Raw genomic sequence first — 22084 nt, 5'->3', positions numbered from 1 at the left:
ACCCATAATGAAGCAAAATGGTCCAGATGAATCATTTCAAGTTTATGCCGATATTGGCATGAAGAAACTTTTCTTAATACTTATGTTCCAGGAGAACTCATAAATAAATTAAAGAAAAACTTCCTCCCAAAGAGATTATGACCTTTGGCTCCAATTCTTTTTTTTTTTTCCCCCACACATACATCAAAGTGAAGAAACAGGAAGAAAAGAAGATCAGAAGACCAGGTACAATTATTAACAAACAGAAACATTTTAATCTCTTTAAAATTAAATTTAATATAAAGATGTCAGTTAATGTATTATTAAAACAATAAGAAAAACCAAAAGACCAGAAAGCCTTTGTAACATTCTTTGATTAATTTCATAATGCGTACGTAGACCCACAGTGCATTTGCTTTGCACTGCTTCAATTCCTTAACATGTCAGCTGGGAATTCTACCTTTGCAAGTAGGAGCGTTGAATGTTAGGAAATCCAGAACATTTAGAACCAGCATTTAGTAAAATGAAACCTTTAAATGCAAAACATTGGCTCAACCATCAGGGAAATTAAAAACAACAACCAACCAACAACCCCATCAGCTGTACTTACTTTGCACAAGCCTCTAAGCGCCCAAGTGGTTCACCATCTTCTTTTCTGCGTCCTTTTCATATCAAATAGAGACAAATAAGTAATTTTATAACTCTTCAGAAGCAGCAATCCAAAATTGTCATAAAGCATTTCCATAATTGAAAGATAATTCTTTAAATTGTTTTGGTGGCTATTTTTATAGGAAGTCACTGTCTAGCCACAAACAAGTAACAATATACTTCTTTTATAATTCAGGTGAAATGACAGCTTTAATGCGTAATGTACTTCATTGTGTTATTAAAACTACTTGATGGCAAAAGCTTAGAATGTGGTTATATACCCTGTTGTATCTGGACTAGAACTCACTGTAATCCCCTCTACCCCCCCATCACATTTCTTGCTTCTGCTGGATGTTTGTATTCCTCACTCCCTCAACTGCAAAAACTCTTTCATAAATGAATAAAAGTACATTAAAAATTAATTCTATTCACAAAAAGGCAAGAGCTTCAAGAAAGGCTAAAAAGGCTTCTAACAATTTCTTTTCCAGTTTTGCATTTAGAAAGTGCAGGAATTAATTACAGTTTCATTCTTAATAAGAAACATTTTGTTAAACAAAGTAAAGTTTTTTCCCTCTCTCCCTTGCACTGACCTGAGTAGTAATATTTAAAACCATATTAACCCTTTACCATCATCTCTCTTCGGGACAATCTTCAATTCAAAGTCACATGACTCTTCAGAAGTACCAATTGTATTATATACTGTCCTCACCTACACATGTACAAATAAATTAGACAAAACAGAAGCAGTAAACGATCCTCGAAACTGGCATAAACCTGTGAAAATTCATAATATACAGAATATAATACTGGTAAAACCAAACCTGTACAGCATGATTAGTTTTGATGGACAGAAAGCAGAGTAAATAAATGATCAGCACAGAAAGAAATGACGAATTCTTCAGCAAAACCACACCATTCTTGCTAGTCGTATTCACAAGACTAAAAATATTATCCAAACAACTCCTGATTTTTTATTAATATAAATCCTAGTACACAAGAATATGTACATTTCAGAAGTTATTAAGTTTGATGCTAGAAGAGGCTATAAAAGATTAGAAGAAAATATATCCTGGCAACAGCTTAATATTTAGGCACACAAAAATTATTCCTTTAAATATTGCAGGAAAACAGTTTCTCAATGACACTGCTTAATAAACTAAGAGTAAACATCAGAATAACAGAGAATTGAGCAATTTCTCAAAACTGATTGCCAAGTTGGGTCTTCCCTGTTTGGCTGTCTAAGCAGAGACAGTAACAATTGATGAGCATTAAAAGCAAGCTGATCATCTATTTAGATTTATGGAACAGAAAACCTCCGATGAAAAGGAAGAAACTTCACAACTTCTCTCTCATTAGCCTTAAGTCATACAATGGCTGGTACTTAATCTGAAGTGTAGCCATAATGACATCCATCCCTTCCGTGTAAAGGTAAGGGCAACAAATAGAATAGTTTGAGAAATTTCAGTTTATTTTTTAATGTTGATATTAACAAACCAGAGATTCCATTTAAAAACCTGATTGCATGCTTACATTTACTGTAGCTATGCCAGTGCTGCTTCCAGTGCTTACATATATGTCATCATCCAAAGGTACCTAAAGGATTGATGTTAAGCAAAAAAGTTAGAAGTTAATAATAAAGATAGCGCTATTAGCAACAATTCAGGTCAGATCATCTGCTTGTCTTTTCTACATTTTAAATACATATTAAGGCCTGATGCTACGAACAGATTCTACAAAAAACCCCCCCAACTTCATAGTAACAAGCAGAGATACTAAATTTAAATTAATATTCAAACACATCAAATTTAGCAGATAAGCAAAGTCCTTAAACATTTGCTTTACCAAATTACTACCGGTTTAGTAAAAGAAAAAGCTACTTTAGCAGCAATTTCAAAGTTAAAATAATCATTTAACAAGTTGCTAAGAATTCTGCTTTCACTTTTCAAAAACAATACTATTCACTCACTGTCATAGTTCTTCCCACGAAACTATCTTCTGTCAGTTTAAATAGATTAAGGTCTCCGTGGTTTTTGTATGCTACCTTAACATTCATGTCCAAATTAAGCCGTTTGACAAGAAGGGAATACTCAGTCAAAGCCTCAAGGGCATTAATTGTGTCCTGCCAGAAATCAATTATAAAGAATTAATTCCAGAAATTTCAAAGAAGTGAAAATGTATTACAAAGCAATTTATTTTCTGCCACTTAAACATGATTACAAATAGTGTTAACAATTACTAGCTAAACAGCTTAGCAGTATCTCAGCAGTACACTTAACATGGTGGTAACATTTAACACTATACTCATAGACGTATTTCTGCAATTTAAAGAAATGAACACAAGTACTAAAAAGGAAGCAAGCAAATAGCAACAAACAAACAGCACTCATCACAGTTTCTTCATAGATTTTTAATCATTTTTAAAAAGGGAAGTTGCATGAATTGGAATATTCTATATGGTATGAGTGGTTGATAGTGTATTAGAAATCTGGCAACTTTCACTTTTAGTCTATTCATGCATACTAACACAGTTTTTACAATTAAAAAATGCACACCTTCTTACATTGCATTCCATTTTTGTGGAAAACAAGAACAAATATTGTGTCATGAAATGAAATGTTCTGTTTTATCAAAAACCTGGGAAAACAGTTTTCCTCCTATGATTCCTTTCGTTCAGCAGATATGAAGTCAGTGGAATCAGCTTACAAATTTCTCTTTATAACAGACTTCATGAAAAGAAGTCATATTTCCCAGAGACAAAGACTATCATGGTAACAGAGTCCTTCGATATTACTCCCATACATAGGACACCGAACTTGTCAGTATGGTCTTCTAATGATATCACACTCTTAAAACATCTCAGATTTTGGTACTTGAAGAATGAGAACGAAATATTTTAGAGCTCACCTGAGTTGAATAAAATCCTCCACCATATCTTTGTTCTTCAGACAACCACTTGATGATGGGATTAGCATAGTTTTTGTCCCCTCTTAGCAAAGTAGTAAGCAAGGCATACGCTGTAGTTTCAACCATTTGTGCAGTAGCAGAGCTGGGAGTGTGTTGGTCTTGTGTTTTGAAAGTATCTTTCCAAAAACGATAAATAGGAGGGTCACCTACAAAAGTGTAATAGGAAGGTTTCAGACTGAAATACAGCAACAGCTCTCTCCAGACTACACAAGGTGAAGTATTGCCTACTCAGGTCAAGGAGAAAAGAAGGAACTCACTCTGCATTTAACAGGAGATGAAGATGTACTTCTCCTACGCTAGTAAGTCTGACATTTATACTGGAAATTGATGATAAACAGACTTCATGTAAAACATCTGATGCATATCTGAATATTGCTGGCCCTGAACAGCAATAGAGTGGCCAAAGAAACAGAATACAGATTTTAATTTTTTTTTTTTTAAAGCCACTTTCAACAGACAGAACAAAGCTTTTCTATTCCAGTAGAAATCATTACTTGGCAGAGAACAGTCTGAGTCCCTTGCCTGTGACAAAATACACTAAAAAGGAACAGCATTCATAAGAGACTACAAAGTCCCTTATCAACTAGTGAGAAATTAAGAAGAAAATCCAACACAACGAAAGCGAGGGCACTGGCAGATATTGTGAAAAATTCCACTCTGAGCCAAGGAAGAGAGTGGACATATCATAAGGATGAGGAGGTACACAAAAGTAATTCATTATGGACACCTGCATAAAAGGAAAGCCTATAGATAGAACAAACATGGTACAATGGGGAATGACACATGCCTAGCTGACTTGCATACTGCTAAAGAAACTGCTCTGTTGAAACACTGAAAGCAGAATTCAATCTAGCAAAAATACTAAGACACACAAGACTAAAAATTCACTTATGCCAAAGCAAGCATCACTTAAATTCACTCTTCAAGTAGTGCCATCACATTAGAGAATTTAAAAAAACTGAAAGAACAGTCTACCTGAGAGCCAACTACAGTACAGACTCTGAGAGAATTTAATAATACCTATGACAGATGCTTCCTTCTTCAGTGCAGAGAATGCCGACCGTGCAGAGTAATGGTTCAAATCCACAAGAGCTAAAGCATATGAAGTTATTGCCATAGTAAAGGGGCTTTGCGCAGACTGCACATTTTTCATCAAATAATCTCCTGCTTTATTTTTAGCATCATGGATTTTCTGAAAAGATGAACAGGCTACAGCTTACACCTATTAGACTTATTTTTAAATAAATACATCTACCAAGACAATCTATATATATAGTATCTTCTACAATATATCTTATTATAAAAGTGATGCAGAATTTCATTATTGTTCTTTTATAGATTTTGAAAGACAAAGACTAACAAAGCAAATAAATCTTAATCTTTGAAATTAAAAATAGTGTCTTGCTTTCTTTGAACAAATGTTAAATAAAATGGAAGAAATTAGAATCCCAGACTATGACTGCTGGCAGAAATAAAAATATTACTTACCTGAGTAGGACATAGTTTAATTGACTTTTCAATTCCAATAACAGAAAATGCTGTGAGATACAAAGATTTTTCTTTAGCTTCTCTAGGTAATGTACCCTACAAAATCAAATATGTAAATATAATTAAATAGAAACAACAGTTAATCTAAATAAATAGAACTTTTTACAGTTTAGGTGAGGAAACAAATAGAAATTCCTATAAGAAATATCAGTTTGGTTAAACCTGAAAATATGTCGACTCTTTTGAAGGTAATAGCTTATTTGTACAAAAGAGATAAAATTATACAAAGTTACTGGCAAGTCAGGACTATTATACTGTAAAATCAACCTACATATTTTTTTTTCTAAATATTAAGAAGTGGCAAGCAGCTACTTTTAGCTGGAAAATAGAAAGGTTTGCAAGGTCGTGCTGTTCTTTCAATGAATTTAGAAAAATCCAAATTTAGCAAAGTTGTCTTGAATAGGTGTTCTGATGAAATGCAGCCTGAAATACCTTGTGTTCCTAAAACATATTACCTCCTGGTGATGTCAGCTTTTACCGTGTATGCACAGAAAACATTTGGTTTTCATACCTGTAGTTTGACTGGTTGGTAATTTGAAAATTCACTGAATGACCCATCTGGCATTTGACAGTTATCAATCAACCACAGAAGTGAATTACAAACAGAAATTTGATCAAGATTTATATATTGATTAACTTGTCCAAGAATCCTTAAAGCAAAAGCAGTCAACCTGCCAAGGAAATCAAACAGATCATATTTGTTTTGATTAGCAGATACTACTTCATTGCTAGTGGCTGAACACAAATTTGTACTATTTATAATTCAGGTATGCTACACACTCCCTCAGTTCAAAGAAATATTGCAGATGAATTTTGAATTTAACTTAACAAATGGGCAATGATTATTCAATTTTAAACTAGCATCAAATTTCATGTTTCAGGATATGAACTCATTACATCCTCAAAAGATTACTTTTTCTTATGCACAGAACTTAAGCAAGATGCTTTTGAAGCACCTTCTTCCTTCCTTCTATAAGCCAACTGCATTTGCCATCGTGAAAGGCAAGAGTGACTATGTATTTTGCCTAATTTGTAATGGCAGATTCTGTATTCCATCAACAGTACTACCCTCCTGTCTGATAGGCTTTAAATATCATATTTGTGTGAACAGAAGGCATGACTATTTTGCCTTTGCTTGTGTCCCTGTACTTAGCTCTCCTTCTTCAAAGCTGGGGTGCAACCTTTGCCTGAGCTTATGATTCTGCAGGGAGCCAAGGTCTACACAGTGCTTTTGTAAAATTCCAAGCCCAAAGAACAGATTTCAGAACTAAGCAAAATCCTACAAATTATCTCAGGTATGTCTGCTCCTAACTGTTGGCCCAGCTTGGTTGTAATGGTGTGAACTACAGACACAAATAAAAAATTTAGCAAGTGAAAACAAGGAATGAAAAGATATTATTCAAAGTCGTAAGCACCATTTAAATCTACCATCAAGCTGACCTCTCATGCTTACTAGAAAGTATCACCCTTTAAAAATAGTTCTAATATGAAAGCAAAGGAGTGAAACAAGCCTTTTCCATCCATTCTAATCGAAAGACCTTTTTAACTCACCATGTGCTAGCTTGCCCATTCTTCCACATGCTATATGAGAAGTCAGAATTTCTGAATGATAAGATGCTCACAATTCCTAAGGGATACATTAGGCAGAAAATAAGTTATGAAAAGGGATTTATATTAAAATTTTATTTTTTCATTTGCATATATTATCCTTCTCATTCAGCAAAGTTTATGCACCTCTACAACTCTGAGGCAAGAGAAGAAGTTATATTTTTCTACCTTCTTTCATCTTCCTCCTCATTTGAGTTCTTGAAGTTAAGGTTTCAGGACCCAGTAAATGCCAGTTATTTGACTCTTCCAAATAGCGAAACACATAAAATACCGGGGCAATACTCATCAACTCTGCCTCTGCACTGCCCTTTGGCAGTTTAGTAAGAATACTAAGACCACTAGGACTGAGGATTGTGGCAATCGCTTCACCCATAAGATGTCCTGTGGAAAGAAAAAAAAATAATTTAGATAAATGAGAGATCATGAAAGTGAATCCAAGGACAGAATCTGACTGATACTTATAATCAATCATTCTATATGAAATATTTAAAATTTTACACAAAAAAGGTGATCTGCAAAGCCTTTTGTCAAAAACAGGAGAACCTAGGAATAAATTCAGACAGATTTAAAAAAAGGAATAAGAAATAGGAGAAAAAGAACATCTATACAGAAAGCACATATGCAGTAGACTAAAAATTCCAGTTCCATTTACCTTTTACACTGACACTTCTGTCAATTTTCGTTTTAGGGACCATGTTTAGTGGGATTTTATATCGAAATTCTTGTCGTCTCTTGATTGAGCCTGTAATTGAAAATGTACATATGCACAATCTAAACCAATAGATTATTCAGATGTAATGGCCAGATTTAAAGGTCACAATTAGCTGAGAAGTCAGCAACAAAAATACCTATGATAACATGACAACTAGAAATATGCCTAAATGCACATGCAAACAATATCAACCTTTGAAAAATAACATATGCAAACATTCGATCTTTCTTTTGCCTTTTCTGTTAAGCAAAAAATTTTATCTGGACCTAAACTTTGTGGTTTCAGATTCGTCTCTGGTTAAATGAGAACATATTCTATTTTCATTAATTAGGCACCTGATAACTTGTTTCCAAGGACACTGAGAAAAGCTTAGCATTATATCATAGTGAAAGATATATATAAATGTTCCTTTAAGAAATGAATCCAAGTTGGTTTTTTTTTTGAAAGACTAGCTATTTTGAGATGGATTTGTTAGTCAATCAAAGGACAAATCCTTGGAAGGGACATACGAAGAATATTTCAGGAAGGAGAAATGCCAATTTTTTTTCACATTACAGAAAACTTGATCATCATGAATCAAGAATATGAAAAAAGACATATATGATCAATTCTCTTACCATAAACACCCTGTGGATCCAAAGTGAAACCTGCATTAAATTCTTTCTTAATGCCTTCTGGCTGAAATCATTAAGAGGAAAGAAGTAGAAAATGAAAACACTTTTTTAAAATCAAATATATTAGCTGAAACAACAGTTTAAAACCATAGTACTTTTGCCTTCTACATCCTTCTCTGTAGCTGAGTTTTACTTAACTGTTCTACATACATTTAAGCTAGTATTCTATCTCTCAAAATTCTTGAGAGAATTTAACAAAATATTAAAATAAAAGCTTAGGAAAGTATAAAATTACAAAAAAAGCACCTTTGAATGAAGCATGCTTACACAGTTGAAAATCTGAACTAAGTAACTTAGAATACAGTATTCTCCTTGCTTACTGTTATAATCTATCTATTGATCTAATCATTCTGACAGTTCCTATATGCGAGGTTTAAAAATGTGTGCACTCAAATACTCAGACATGCATTTTTCCACTGCATACACCTCAGTGAATTCAATTATATCATGTGATATTTTGGATTCTTATAATATTAAAATAAAGCAATATTTTTACATTGATTTAATATATTTTTATTTCTTGAATCAATATGAAATTCAAAACCACTACATACATTTTGATTTTTTTTTTCTTACCATTACACGTAATGTTTTAACCACAGTTTCACTGTTCCTGGCTGTCAGCAATGTAAAGTTGATAGTGTGAAGACCTAATTCCAAAGGAAGTATTCTGAATGTCACTGGTGCCAAAGAACTGCTATCTAGATTCTTAAAATTACAATTGTGTATCCTTGATCCTGTAGTTGCAGAGTCTCCAAAAGAACAGATTCCATTTCCAGCTGCTATTTTAACACAGAACTGAAATATTGAAAGATTTTAAATGTTTCACTCCCATAACAGGTACAACACCAGAGAAACATTAAAGCCACTGAAACACTATAACGAGCATTCTCTTACTGCAATAATACTTTTCTGTTTAAAATGAGCAAGTGTTACTAACTTTGGAAGTACTATTACTTATACTAGCGACACACTAACAAAAGTTCATTAGCGACACCAGAGAACCACTATATTAGGCTTCATATGCATACCTGTGCATACTATACTTGAATTTTTTTCAGTAATAATTTTGCACTTCTGTTTGAATGTATTGCCTTAAAAATAGTCCTTTTATATTAAAAACCTAGACAGTGTAATCTCTGAGCTCTGGAGCGGGTCATTAAAAAAAAAAAAGTCCCATGCTTTTTTGACATTGTGTCCAAATAAATTGCATTTTAACTTTCATGAGACAAAGTTGCTAGGCAAGAGCAGGACAACATTGTAATCAGTGGAATGGCTGGAAATGAAACAATTGATGATTGGATTTCATTGTTACATAGTTATGTAGAGCGTATGTAACACTAGCTGAAGGACTGGAGAAATCTGATCCAAGGATTATGTTAATCTTTCTGTAGAACTCATTAAGACCACAAATTACCTTAATTGTAGAAGCTCCATGATTATAAACTGATCCTTTTAACTCAATTTGTTCTCCTCTCACCACAGAATAAGGAATATAAACGCTCAGGAAGATATCTTTTACAACTCGCACTTCCAACGGTGCAGCAACACATATACCTAAGAAAATTTAAAACGTAAAAGCAGACTATCTTATCCACCCTTCTGATTGAAAAAGTCTTCACATACTTGTCACCTTTACTGATGACTTATCATTTTTCAATATGTACTTTGAAATTGTCCAAGCTTTTTTAAAAGTGACCAGGTTCTTGCTTCCTGTTCCAAGTTGCTGTCTCCCACTGTTCACACATACTTGCTGAAATACCAGTCCTTTGGGCTTCTCCTCCTTCTTCCCAAAGTGAAACAAATTTTCTGTTTGGACCACCATACCTATTGAAAAAATTGTTTCTTTCTCTCCTCAAGTCCCTAAGGTATTGATAGGAAGACACTGTAAAGTTGTGCCAGGAAAGAGTCACTATTTGTTCTTATATTCCTCTAAGTCATTTATTATAGGCCACTGTCCAACACAAGATAGGCTAGACAGACCTTTGTTTCCCCAACCACTTACATTCATAACAAGAAATGAAGTAATTTCCTTTCTCTAAAATATATATTTTGATGTTTTCTTTTCCTGTTTATCAACTAGATAATTAAATTCATTTTAGAACTTATGTATCAACTGCAATGAGAGGTTCTGCAAAGTCCAAAACGGAAAAGCTCCCTAATTCTTTAGCTACAATCTAATTAGGTTGCAGTACCTACCTTTATTGGAAATGCCAACACCTTGTACTTCCCAGGTAGTCAGTGAATCCGGCAAGGTGATAGACAGAGTCTTTGACCTGTGTTTATAAGTGTTAGTACATTTCTGCATTATCAATATCCATCTGTTAACACCAACAGCTAATCAACACAAAGTAGGTGCCCAGATCGACTCCTGTATCTAAGAGAGACTTATGTAAGACCAGATATGAAAGCATATTTAGAAAACAGGACTTCTGGATTTTGTGTGAATAAACTAGGGTTTAGATGACTTTAAAAAGCAACCTTTAGCAAGGTCAAAAGTGAAAGGAAAAATGATTTAACAATCTGGGCACCAGACAGCATGCCCTGCATGGAGGAAAACATGGCAGGAATAATTTGTTTGTATAACACTGCATTTTAGCACACACTTTGGGTACAACTAAGGCTACCCAGCTTACCTTAATTTTAGCATTTACTTGCTCTAAAACAGATGATGACTAAGTCAAAGGTTGGTAACTGATATGAGAAAGGCAGTACCTTGGAGAAACTTGGTGAACTTCCCATAGCCAGCTTTCAGGGAAGTAGCTACGAACTTCTGCCTCATCCAGTTCCAAAATAGCCTCAAAATCTGAAGAACATAAATAAAAGCAGTAAAAAAACCCCAACCAAACCACTTGCCAATGGTCTTCCACCAAAGGCTTCAACATCATTATCTTTTTCTTTTGTGATACTGTATTCTGCTTACTTGTCTCAGGTTAGTCCTGATATAAACAAAAAGGTACCTGAATACCCTCAATCAAAAGTCAGTGTTAATCCCACCTCATCTATTTACGCATGTGAATCCCTGTCCAATATCCAGACAGATTAACTTGTTAGCAAGCAATTATAGGGAGAGAATGGGAGACAATAAATTTCACACTCCCACTGATCTTTTCTGAGATGTTACCCGTTGGCTGTTTTGGGCCTGGGCAAAGGATTCAGATTTAGCATTCTAATTTAGCATTGCCTTCACAGACAATCATGCTCTATTATTGCAGTTCTGCTGGTTCCAAATATGAGTGAATAGAATATAGCTCTTAACAGAATAAAGAACTGCTCTGCTACCCCTCTTTAGGGGGTATACAACTAATGACTTTGGAGACTGGTAAAATTCCTTCTGGAATAACCCTGGCAGGTAATAGGGAGGGGTTAATAGATTAACAAAGCTATCATCTCTATATTTACCCATATTCTGCTGGAAGTGTTTCAGCAGATGTCCACAGAAGAGTTAAAGCTCTCATACTTACGCATTCTTGCCAATATTAGAAGTTTATTAGGTTCTTCCTCCCGCAGTCTGTTTGCAAATTCACAGCAATCTCTGAATGCAGAAATGCACTTTTCATTACTCCGAATTCGCTGCGCTCTGTCGCTGCAAGTCTCAGTGACCGGATATGCCTTTACTCCAGCCATGCAGCATTTTCTAATTTCTGGATGTGCATATTTGGATACTGAAACAATAACAACTCCCTTCCTTGAGATGAAGTTTTTATTTCCAAATACATCTTAACTCATTATACTGAACACATTTTTAAAAGCTGCAGAATTTCAGTGAAGGTACAGATTTGAGGATGAACATAAACTCATCATTTTTCAAAAGCTCGTGACACTCACTTATTCACTACTATTCTGAATTAAAAATATAAATTAGGTAAGAGGAGTTATATTACATTTTAAGATTTAACAGTCAAAGGTTCTTCTGACAGGCTTGGTCCCTGGCAGGTGGTCACTGGGAAAGACTGCCATATGGTAGTACTGTGAGTTTTCAGGCTATGCCTCCTCAGAAAAAATCTTAAACATATGCTGTATTTTCAATGTGTACTTAAATCTTGCCAACTCCAAATTCAGCATATGGCAAAGAAGCTTTATAAATGAGGTCCTCTCTAAAGTCATCTTCCATAATTTTCAGTTTCTTTCTCCACTACATTAAGTTAATAACAATAGTTAAAAGTAGTAAGAAAACACTCAGATTCTTGATTTCTAATGGATGTGGGGTATTTTTCATAATTATATACTTTAAAAGATTTTTTTCACACCTGCATTGAGTATCCGCTCCCTGAAGTCAGAGCGTTTGGTTCTTAAAACTTCATTGCAAGTTTCACCTGTTCAAAAAATAAATAAGTACAAAAGACATGACCTTTTTTGTAATAGCATAGCACACTTAAAAATAATTCCATAAAATCACATTCTAAATTTGGGACACTTATGTAGTTAAAACAGTAAACAGAAAAAAAGTATTTTCCTTTCAATTATAGTAACTGATCCACAAGTTTTCCTCCCTCAAAAATCATTAGTATATACATTCTTTATTAATTAAATTATGTTCCAACATCATAACTGAGAGCACAATAGAATACTTCAGAACAGAAAATCCACAATTTCATGCTTAAAACAAAAGAACGTACCTGCTTCATTTGAATCATCAGCATTTGCGTTCGTTAAAAATGTAAGTCCAGCCATTCGGAATACATCAACGTTGTTTCGTCCTCCTCCAGCACCACACCCGAGGTCACTCTTTTCCAAATGTAGCATTATCTGAGGAAAAAACACATCAGCAGCTAACTAAAATGCAGAATATATGATGAATGAGAGAGTTACGCATGCGGAAAAGCCATGTGAGTCTGGAAGACGTCCTCATAACGCACTGAATACCATTCAGTGATATTTGAGCTAATTCAAGCACCAGCACCAACACAGCCACCTTCTTGTAGCCCACATCAGAGTTAGAGTCATGCAGACAAACCAAGGGGGAATGCTGCACTAACATGTCTGTAACAGTTCTGATACTCAGACTATCTTGTTTAAAACCGATTTGATAGTGCTATAAAACAGATTGAAATGATTCAAGATTGGTGCAAAAGTATTCTCCTATTCTTCTCCTATGTATTTTGTAGCTGACTCTTCTGAAGTATTAAAAAAACCACCATGTTTTATCACAGGAATTGAATTCTTTCAGTGACAGATTATATCTAGGTTTTACTTAGATACACACATATCTAAAATTCTACAAGGACTGAAAACCTCTATAACCCACTGAACATAATAGCATCTGCCATACCATTGTACCAGTATGCCTTAAAAATATAACCTGAAAAGATTATAGGAAGAACTAAGAAGTAAAATGCAGTCTCCATACCTCTCTGATCAAGGAGCTCTCTAACACTGCAATCTATTTTTGGCCAAGTCTGAAGGGTTCTGATGAGACAGTTCAGATCTGCCTTTAAACCCACAATTTACTTTACAATATTTTGATTTCCAGTAATTCTTTTTATCATTTTGAACTCTCAAATTTAAACTGGCAACTTTTATTCTGGATTGCATTGCTCTTCTGCCTATTTTCTGGCTTACTGAATGCATGACACATATATATCTGAATATGAACATGAAACAAGTAGCAACTTATTTTTCTTTTGTGGCTACCACTTAACTTTTTCCATTGCTCTCTTTCCTCTTTCTGTGACTCCATATACTGCCTTGTCAATAGATGACAGAGCAACAAAGGAATTGAATTGTGTTTTCATGTTAAGCGATACAACTTCTGCTGGATTCAGTATCTCTTTGCTTGATTGCAGCTTAATCTAGAAATTGAAAACAAATAGTGGTAATTTTAAAAGCACAGTGTTCCAAAATAAATGCTTTTGAAGGCAGATACTTTAATTAAAATCAAGGAAGTGTTAAAGAATTTGTGTAAGTCCAAGTTAAAATCTGACTGTAAAATGAATGCACACCCACAAATTTTAGTGCCTGTTTTGCTACTCACATCAAGAGTATTCCCACACTTCTGTTCCACATTCAGCCAAACTGAGTCAGCTACTAACTCAGCAGTTTCTTCTCCCATGACTATGTAGTAAACAACAAGACGTGCTGAAGGAACCATTTCTTGGGTGATCTGAAAAGTTAGATGCTCATATTCCAAATCCTTTATTCTCTTCTGAGTTCCAAAGCTTACTATCTTTCCTTTTGACACAATCTATAATAGAAAAATGATGGAGAATAAAAAAAGTCAAATTTTATATTTAATATATTTCTTACGTGGAATTACTTGTATTTAGATTACTCCCACACATACAAAAATGCATTTGGGACCAGCGGGTCTGGTTGAAGGGAAGGTACCGCTCTCCCTCATCCCCTAAAAAAGAAGCTGTGTCTGCGCATTTTTCCCTTCCTCTCCATTTCAAGTCCTGACATAGGTCTCGAGACCAGCACTACTTGTTCTTAATCCCAGTCTATGTCAGATGAGAATTCAAAACAATGAAGACTTGTAATTTAAATATGAGACTGTTAATAATTTTTTACTATAAGACTGACAGATTGTACATGGAAGGAACAGTTTTCTGAGCTACATGTATTCTATGCTGAGTATAGCTCTTGATTGTTGAGGTTTTTCATCTACGAGCATATATTAAATCACAATTCAATATTTTATGTGGAAACATCTGTTACTTACCAAATAGCTGTAGTGATGTATTTTATGAATATACTGACTATGTGGATATACATTCATATTTATGAAATCCCCTACTTGCAGTATTTTGTGGTTTGAAGCCCAGTCAATATATAGATAACTCTGACTTAATGATGAATAAGCTTTTGCTTCGTAGGTTTTACTTGCTTGGTTTTCATCTGAAAGACGTGGATCTGCAGTTTTTACCTGAAAAGATATTAAAATGTCTGAAAAAAAATTTAGTAAAGAAGGAAACAAAAACTGTGTGCTCTGACTTCTGAATAGTTTAAGTACAGAACTATACTTAAGAAAAAACATAATTACAATATTAGAAGCATTCTGCAACATATTATTTAGAGGTACTAATAAACTAAAAGCCAACTCAAGACTTTCATGTTTTCTTTAACAAAAAGAACTATAAATATCAAGTCAAATATAAAATGGTAGTGTAGAAGCACATACATAAATAAATAGAGCAGAAAAGGTTAATGACATGCCTCCCTACATAGTGAAGGAAGCACTCAGCGATTTGTTTTCATACAATTCATTTAGATTTGTTGTTTAATAATTATTATGAAATAAATAAGAGACAAATGAAGATATTTTGTTTCAGACCTTAATAAAGAATTTAATAGAGAAGTAATATTTCATTATAGCACTTGCATTTTATAACTGATTATTCTTAATAGTCTCTTAAACTTTTGAGTATAAAATCTTCCCATCGGTATTGTACATTTGCAAAAGTACAGAATAAAACCCTCAAAGAAATAAATTAATGGAACGATTTAACTCACTTGAAACTCCAATATTTTGCTATCAGATGGGATATTAACAACAAACAAAGCAGTTCCATCATTTGTGCTTGTTTTTCTTCTCCCAGATTCTGAGCCCTCTGATATCAACTCAGTCTCATCCATTTGCTCACTAAATGATTTTGCAGTGACAGTTACAGGGACATTTCCAACAAAGTGATCCGCTATATCTTTCACCTGCACCTGTTCATCAGAATAGATAATATTTCTTATGTGAATGGTGACATTTTTCAAGGAGAAAGCTTTCAAGCTGCTAAGCTTCTTCTACAATAGCAAGTTAAAAAAATGTAAAAGGTCAATGGAAATTAAAAGTGTGTTAAGACTTACAGTAATATATACAAAAACGAATAAGGTTTCTGCATTATAGGGTTTATGTTGTAATTAGCAACAATACTGCTTATGTTAACTAACCTTAATGAAGAATGGAAGTCCAGGCTTCACAAAGAGAGGAGTAGCAATCAAATTCAATTTGTAAGGAGATACAGCAAATCTGACTCCAGCAAATTCTGCTTCACCACTGAGGCCACCTAACAAAACATTATGCCCCTTTTAATAATCACATCCTAGAGCCTGTGTTTTCTCCACCTGCCTTCAAAGGGCGGTACAACCTGTCTGTTAGAGTGAAGTTCTTGCATCTGAAGAATCAACTTCTAGCAACATTGTGAAAAGAAATAGCAGCAACAACAACAAAGTTTAATCCCTAAACATTTTTACAGTGATGGCTGGGCTGTTCTTCCTTGTAAGTTTTTGGAAGGATTTCTAAATACTAAAGAAGGTCTGATACTAAGACATTGATCCATATAAGTTTGTTTTCTAGTTCTATTTACATGCAGATATGTTAAAATAAATTATTAAAAAGCAGCTTACCTCTAGACTCCAACACTGATGCCACAATATATAAATATGACCCATCCAATTCTTCTAGACTTTGAAACCCTATAAAACTCACTGCTTTCTTACTGTTAAAATTGATCTCAGCAACTCCATTTACAATCTGGAAATGAAATATAAATAATTACTTAATAGTCAATAATTTAGAAATATAGATACACTATACACAAATTCTAACTTCAACATGTTTCTGTTCATTGTCTATTTTCAGAGGAAATCAAAGGTGGGTATGTTTTAATGAAGAATTTTTTATTCCCTCAAATTATTGATAATTAATCAACCAATGGTACATACTGCAGTCTGTGTGCAGGCCCAACAAGAGGTAGCAATAACACACAGATATCTTCACTAAATGAGGAAAGATGATGCTTTCATCATTCCTCAATGACTGAATCAAAAAGGTCAGACTAAATGAGGGAGGGATAACTGGTGGAGAACAGACTCCCCATAATACATCAATATAATTTTGATCTGTTTGTCTGTCATGATTTGGTATTACTACATCGATCCTGTATTTGATTTCTTTCATTTATTCTGTAATAGATAGCATAAAAGTTATTTCATAGAAATTTCAACCACACAGTTTGCTCAAGTGAGTAATTGAACCAGACTGAAATCACATTCTGTCTCAGATGCTGCCTCTGAGTTTCATTTTGAAGTGCATTTCTATGACCCCAATGATACGATTACACAGGAAAAGTTGACACTGAATAGCTGTCGATGCAAACTAGGAGCTGGAACCCATTCTCATAAAAACGTCAGCGGAATTGGATCAGTCCAGAACTAGGCATATGAAATCTACACAAGCTAGCTTTGCTTCTTCTTACCCTAGTTACATGCATTGCACGAGGCATCATTCTTTTTCCAGTTTCTTCAATTATTCCAAAACGAAGAAAAACATCAGCCATTGCAAGCCTTTTATTATAAAAATAGCTGAGAACAAAACAATATAAATGCTTTTAAGATTTCTTTAATGGGTGCAACAAAGCACTTGTTTTTGAAGAAGAGTAATTTCCTAGGCAAGAGATAAAAAACAAATGTCTGTGCAGATTTAAACACTTCTGTTGGAAAAAATCACTTTGTAAGAATTTTAAAAAGGGTCACTTAGTTCTCTTATAGAGCAGAAAGGATTGTGATGATAGGGCTTCTTGAGGAAGTAAAAGAGGAAACTTCTGCACATGGGAGACTCATTCTTCAGGTAAAAGAAGACGACATACACACATATTTAGAAATCAAAGCCAAATCTCCTTACCTAGCTTTCACAACAATCCTGAAGTTCTCAAATTTATCAGAACTAATAAAGTTACTTTCTGGCTCTATGATGATGGAAAAGCTTGGCATTGCTGAAAATTGAATAGAAAAGAAAGCCACTTAGCTGTGTTTTTATACAGTAGGCCGCAGGTACTCAGAAAGCTGTCTCTGTACAGCCAGCAAAGAATCATGTCGGTTTCAATTGATTTGAATTGCAATATTATAGCCTCAAAATATACCTGTCAGCTTGTCCACAGTGAAGCACAAGTTATAAAGCCCTAAGTTGTCTGCAGTTGCCCTGGCTCCACATTTTTCATCAGTGCAACTATGTCAGCATACTAAAGAATAACTCTATTTAGAGGTAAGCTGTATTAACACAGTCTCATACCAACGTGAGTGATTAGCTTGAACCGACATTGCCACTTGGCATTACACGGCATCCCATTGCTGTGTATAAACAGGCCAATGTTGCCTCAGGCATTTCTGCATTTTCTTCCTCTCTGTTGTATAGCTGTCCTCTATAAATTTCACTGAAAAAAACATATACAAATGGAGGTTCACAGTATGGGCACATCTTACCATATTCCTTAACTTCAAATTTGGCAACAGCTGAGGTTATGAAATTCTTCTTATACTTGGCTTCAATCTTCCAAATTCCATACCTATGAAATGTCAACAATCAAAATTTGTTATGATTAAAATTGATGTCAAAGACAAAAATTAATATTACTACTTAACAATATTTCACGTTGATAATTATTTAGAGATAAAAATTCTGCACCAAATTTTTTGCACATAGTCAGTGCCTACTTTGAGAAGATTCTGCTTTGATATTTTAAAATTATTTGAAACCTATTTTAAAGCATTGAAATAAATTGGAAAAGAATATTCCATCATTTATATTATGACTATCATCAGAATTTTGTTTTATAGTTACAAGCAGACACAGATTTTGAAGACTGCAAATGTAACCAGGGTCATTAAGACTTTAATTGCTACCTTCTTTCACTTTTCAATTACCACCCCTGAGGTCAGACAAATGCCTGTTTGTGGCTACAAGTCTGTTTCAATGCAGGCAGCAGGATTAGTACCTACCTGATTTACTGTAATTTGGATGATTTTTCTTTCCCACTAGAAGCACTCAAAAAGCATTTGCTTCATTTCAAATTGCTTTACTTAAATCCACAGAACTTCTATGCACAGAACATATCTAAATGCGTATATCTTCCTATCTAACCACTCAAAGAAACTTGATCCCAATTGCTTTAATTGACATACTACATCCATTTCATCTTTGCCAGTTTTGTAACATAGCTAAATTTGCTCAACCTAAGTGAAAAATGCAGTCTTTTTCCCTAATAAAAAAACCATGGCCAGAGGGTATGACCAATTATCAATTCTTTGGTTAAATAAAGGTAAACTCAATACACTTAGCCCATATATAAGGTTATAAAGCACAGTAATAATTCAGAAATTCCACAAAAAAGCAAATGAGTTTAAGGAAACATTTAGAGTTCAAGCTGGATCAAGGAATGAATAATAATTTGACACATACATACTATAAAAAAAGCATTAAGCATGTTAGTTCTTGCATAGACAATCTAAGTTGTAGTTCTAACATGCAGTATCTTGTACTTTAAAAAAAAAAAAAAGAAAAAAAGAGAGAGCTGTTCAGCACATCACCATCTTAAACAATGTAAAACAAACCAACAAAACTCTACCAACAATACTTTGTACTATGGCCAAAAGCAAGTGGTTCACAGTGATTAGATCTATCAGAAAGGTCATCTTTAATGAAGACCATGTTAATCTAGAGCAATCGGATCTTGACTGAGAATGGGTACATGTATCTACACTGAAAAATGTATTTGTAAGATATATTAGCCAAGAAAATGCTCCAAAGGACTCATGCAGACTTCTGTTAGGGTCTTTCTGACTGGAGCACTGAGGCACAACTGCAATTTACGTAATAATTTACCGAAAATCAGCTCCTGCAGTCTTTTGGCTGTATAGCACCATGATAAACATTATGCAAGTTGACTGTTAACAGATACTCAGTTTCAAGAAGGATGCAAAATTAATTTTTACTCAGACTGAAATTATTGCTAATTTCCTAATGAAAAGTAAAACAGTCAAAAATCAATTTTCCAAGCACCTGCTAGCATCCTTCTGCCAACTCAGTGAATCTTCAGCACCCTCTCAGGACTAAATGGAGAACTGAAGAGATATTTATTTTGTATGCTGGTGCTACTGGAAAAATGCTGGTGATGGTATGAATATATGTATGAAATATGAATGTTTTGCCTCCTTGAAATCCATACATTTTTGACACTGTTTCTATATCTACAGTAGAAAGCTTTATTTTTTATTATCTTCCTTTTTAACTGAGCATGACAAACCTACCACTAACTGTTCTTTAATTTCAGTTTTATCACCAGTATTTACACTCACTACATCTCCCTACTTTCTCTCATTACAGCAAGCATATGCCATCTATTTGAAAACAGAGAGAGTAAGCTTTCCACTTGGCTTGAGGAGACAATATTAGTTTGGAAGTCAACTGAACAGGAAAATAGATAGTTACACACTATGTGAAGTGTTAGTAATCTCCAAGTTTCAAGTCACACACACCCTGTGTATCAGGCAAAAGACACGCTGACAGTCTTCAAGAAAAGGCAGTATTATGTTAATAATTCTCAAAAAGCATTAAATAACTCTACTTAGGATTAGGAGGAATCTTGAAGTCAGGAAAAGAAACTATTCCAGTAAAATCTTCTTCTTCTATAATATCCACTTTTACTCCTTCAGGATCCTTTAAATTATAACAGGAAAGAACCAGCAGTTACAGATCATTCTTATCAAAAGGAAAATCTTAATTCAGTGATTTCAGTGGGAGCCTGGCCAGAACATATTTTTCTGAGTTTTGCCCATCTCGCAGCATGAAAATACAAACATTTTTAGAAACAACTCAGACAGAAATTCTGATAAAACATTTTACTGGGGTTCCAACAATTAAAAGCTGTTACTACACAATGCTCAAAATTACTATAATAACAACCCTATTGTTAAAGGCTAAAAACTATTGTATAGTAGATACTGATTATCTTTATATCTTAAATGAAATAAACAATAGTATGAAAACCATATATTATTAAAATTCCTTCATAAATCCTTTCCCCAGGTATTAAAGATAATTAATATTTTTTCTTTTTTTTCCATTCTGTAACAACTTCAGATCTATGACTTGAAAACTTCTATCCAACTGTGCAAAGTAATTTTTAAATCTTTTAAAAGATGTCTGGCTACCTGCAAACAGATCTAACAGTTTTATTAAATACTGATCGTGATACTCATTTACCATCTAACTACATTTACGGTTTTTATGTTCTACAGAATATTAAATTAAATTACAACTTACCACAAAAGTTAAGACAGTTTCTCGCCGAGCTGGCTGCAGTTCTTCATTCAGAGAGTAAACCCTGACTTTCACTGTAAGAATTATTATAATAAATCTCAAAGTCATACCATTATAGAGATTTTAAAACCAAACAAACAAACCAACCTCAAAACAACCTTTTTTTTGTTTTTGGTATTGTTAGAATGCTCTTGACCTTTTGACAGTATGGTGTCCAAACAGTATTTATTTGTGCTAGCAACAAGAGACCCTGCACGACCACTCTTTCATATTGAATCATCACAGTGCAATATAATTTTTTAACAACCCTAGCATATCACTTTTGTAGGAAAAGATCTCAATCTACATTGAAACCAATGATTCGGTTATCATTTCTTCACAAGTATTTTTAACATATTCCCAGGAAAATGTGTCACTCTTTGGGCCACAAGTTAGTCATTTAGGGTGTAGGGACCGAGCAGATACTGGGAGAAGTGATTAATTTCTACAGTATGATCAAGTACTTCAAAATATTACTCTGCTGATTTAAAAAATAACAGCCGATGGCAATAAAACATAACCAAGAGCTTAAAGGACATTTAAATCCTAATTTCTTGGCAAAGTCAACAGACTTTAAAAATTAAATAACAGCCAAGAGAAATAAGCATTATTTACCTGACTGATCAGGAGTATAAATTGGTTTGTCTGTATGAATAAAAAGAAATCCATTCTCATAGGAAACAGGAATTTTTTTTAATCTTGTAAAATGTGGAGAAACAGCTTCCAAATACACATAGTTGACTGAATTCTCTGTTCTTGGTAAATCTGTTGGTTGAAGCTGGGGAAGATTAAAGATTTTAAAATAATATTAAATTTTTTTTCAGGTATTTTATCCTACAGTATTTTTTATGAAGAAGAGTATCTGAATAGCAATTACTATCCTGC

General features: G+C 34.0%; 1 protein-coding gene across 2 annotated transcripts in view; it reads right to left on the bottom strand.

Annotated features, from left to right (window-relative positions):
- C5 (complement C5) overlaps positions 1-22084 on the bottom strand; it is a 28584-nt gene that overhangs the window by 4374 nt on the left and 2126 nt on the right. Inside the window, exons 3-33 of one of the 2 annotated variants that reach the window (XM_054848783.1) lie at positions 21815-21977; positions 21164-21234; positions 20466-20557; positions 18325-18407; positions 17747-17837; positions 17322-17427; positions 16471-16597; positions 16015-16130; positions 15586-15786; positions 14795-14998; positions 14108-14317; positions 13776-13925; positions 12753-12882; positions 12384-12449; positions 11598-11798; positions 10849-10939; positions 10333-10409; positions 9551-9690; positions 8710-8931; positions 8077-8137; positions 7400-7489; positions 6916-7128; positions 6691-6766; positions 5651-5810; positions 5080-5175; positions 4612-4783; positions 3532-3737; positions 2594-2746; positions 2158-2220; positions 1255-1336; positions 590-641 (exon numbers count right to left, since the gene is read on the bottom strand). In XM_054848783.1, coding sequence (XP_054704758.1) covers positions 590-641; positions 1255-1336; positions 2158-2220; positions 2594-2746; positions 3532-3737; positions 4612-4783; positions 5080-5175; positions 5651-5810; positions 6691-6766; positions 6916-7128; positions 7400-7489; positions 8077-8137; positions 8710-8931; positions 9551-9690; positions 10333-10409; positions 10849-10939; positions 11598-11798; positions 12384-12449; positions 12753-12882; positions 13776-13925; positions 14108-14317; positions 14795-14998; positions 15586-15786; positions 16015-16130; positions 16471-16597; positions 17322-17427; positions 17747-17837; positions 18325-18407; positions 20466-20557; positions 21164-21234; positions 21815-21977 — 3965 coding nt within the window. Of the gene's footprint in view, positions 1-589; positions 642-1254; positions 1337-2157; positions 2221-2593; positions 2747-3531; positions 3738-4611; positions 4784-5079; positions 5176-5650; positions 5811-6690; positions 6767-6915; positions 7129-7399; positions 7490-8076; positions 8138-8709; positions 8932-9550; positions 9691-10332; positions 10410-10848; positions 10940-11597; positions 11799-12383; positions 12450-12752; positions 12883-13775; positions 13926-14107; positions 14318-14794; positions 14999-15585; positions 15787-16014; positions 16131-16470; positions 16598-17321; positions 17428-17746; positions 17838-18324; positions 18408-20376; positions 20401-20465; positions 20558-21163; positions 21235-21814; positions 21978-22084 lie in introns of those variants that run through there. The other variant, XM_054848784.1, reaches the window with a different exon arrangement.

This window comes from Grus americana, chromosome 20 (genome assembly GCF_028858705.1).
Source record: "Grus americana isolate bGruAme1 chromosome 20, bGruAme1.mat, whole genome shotgun sequence".
NCBI classification, from domain to species: Eukaryota; Metazoa; Chordata; class Aves; order Gruiformes; family Gruidae; genus Grus; species Grus americana.
The sequence above is the reverse complement of the archived record's forward strand: the minus strand, read 5'-3'. Positions and strand labels throughout refer to the sequence as shown.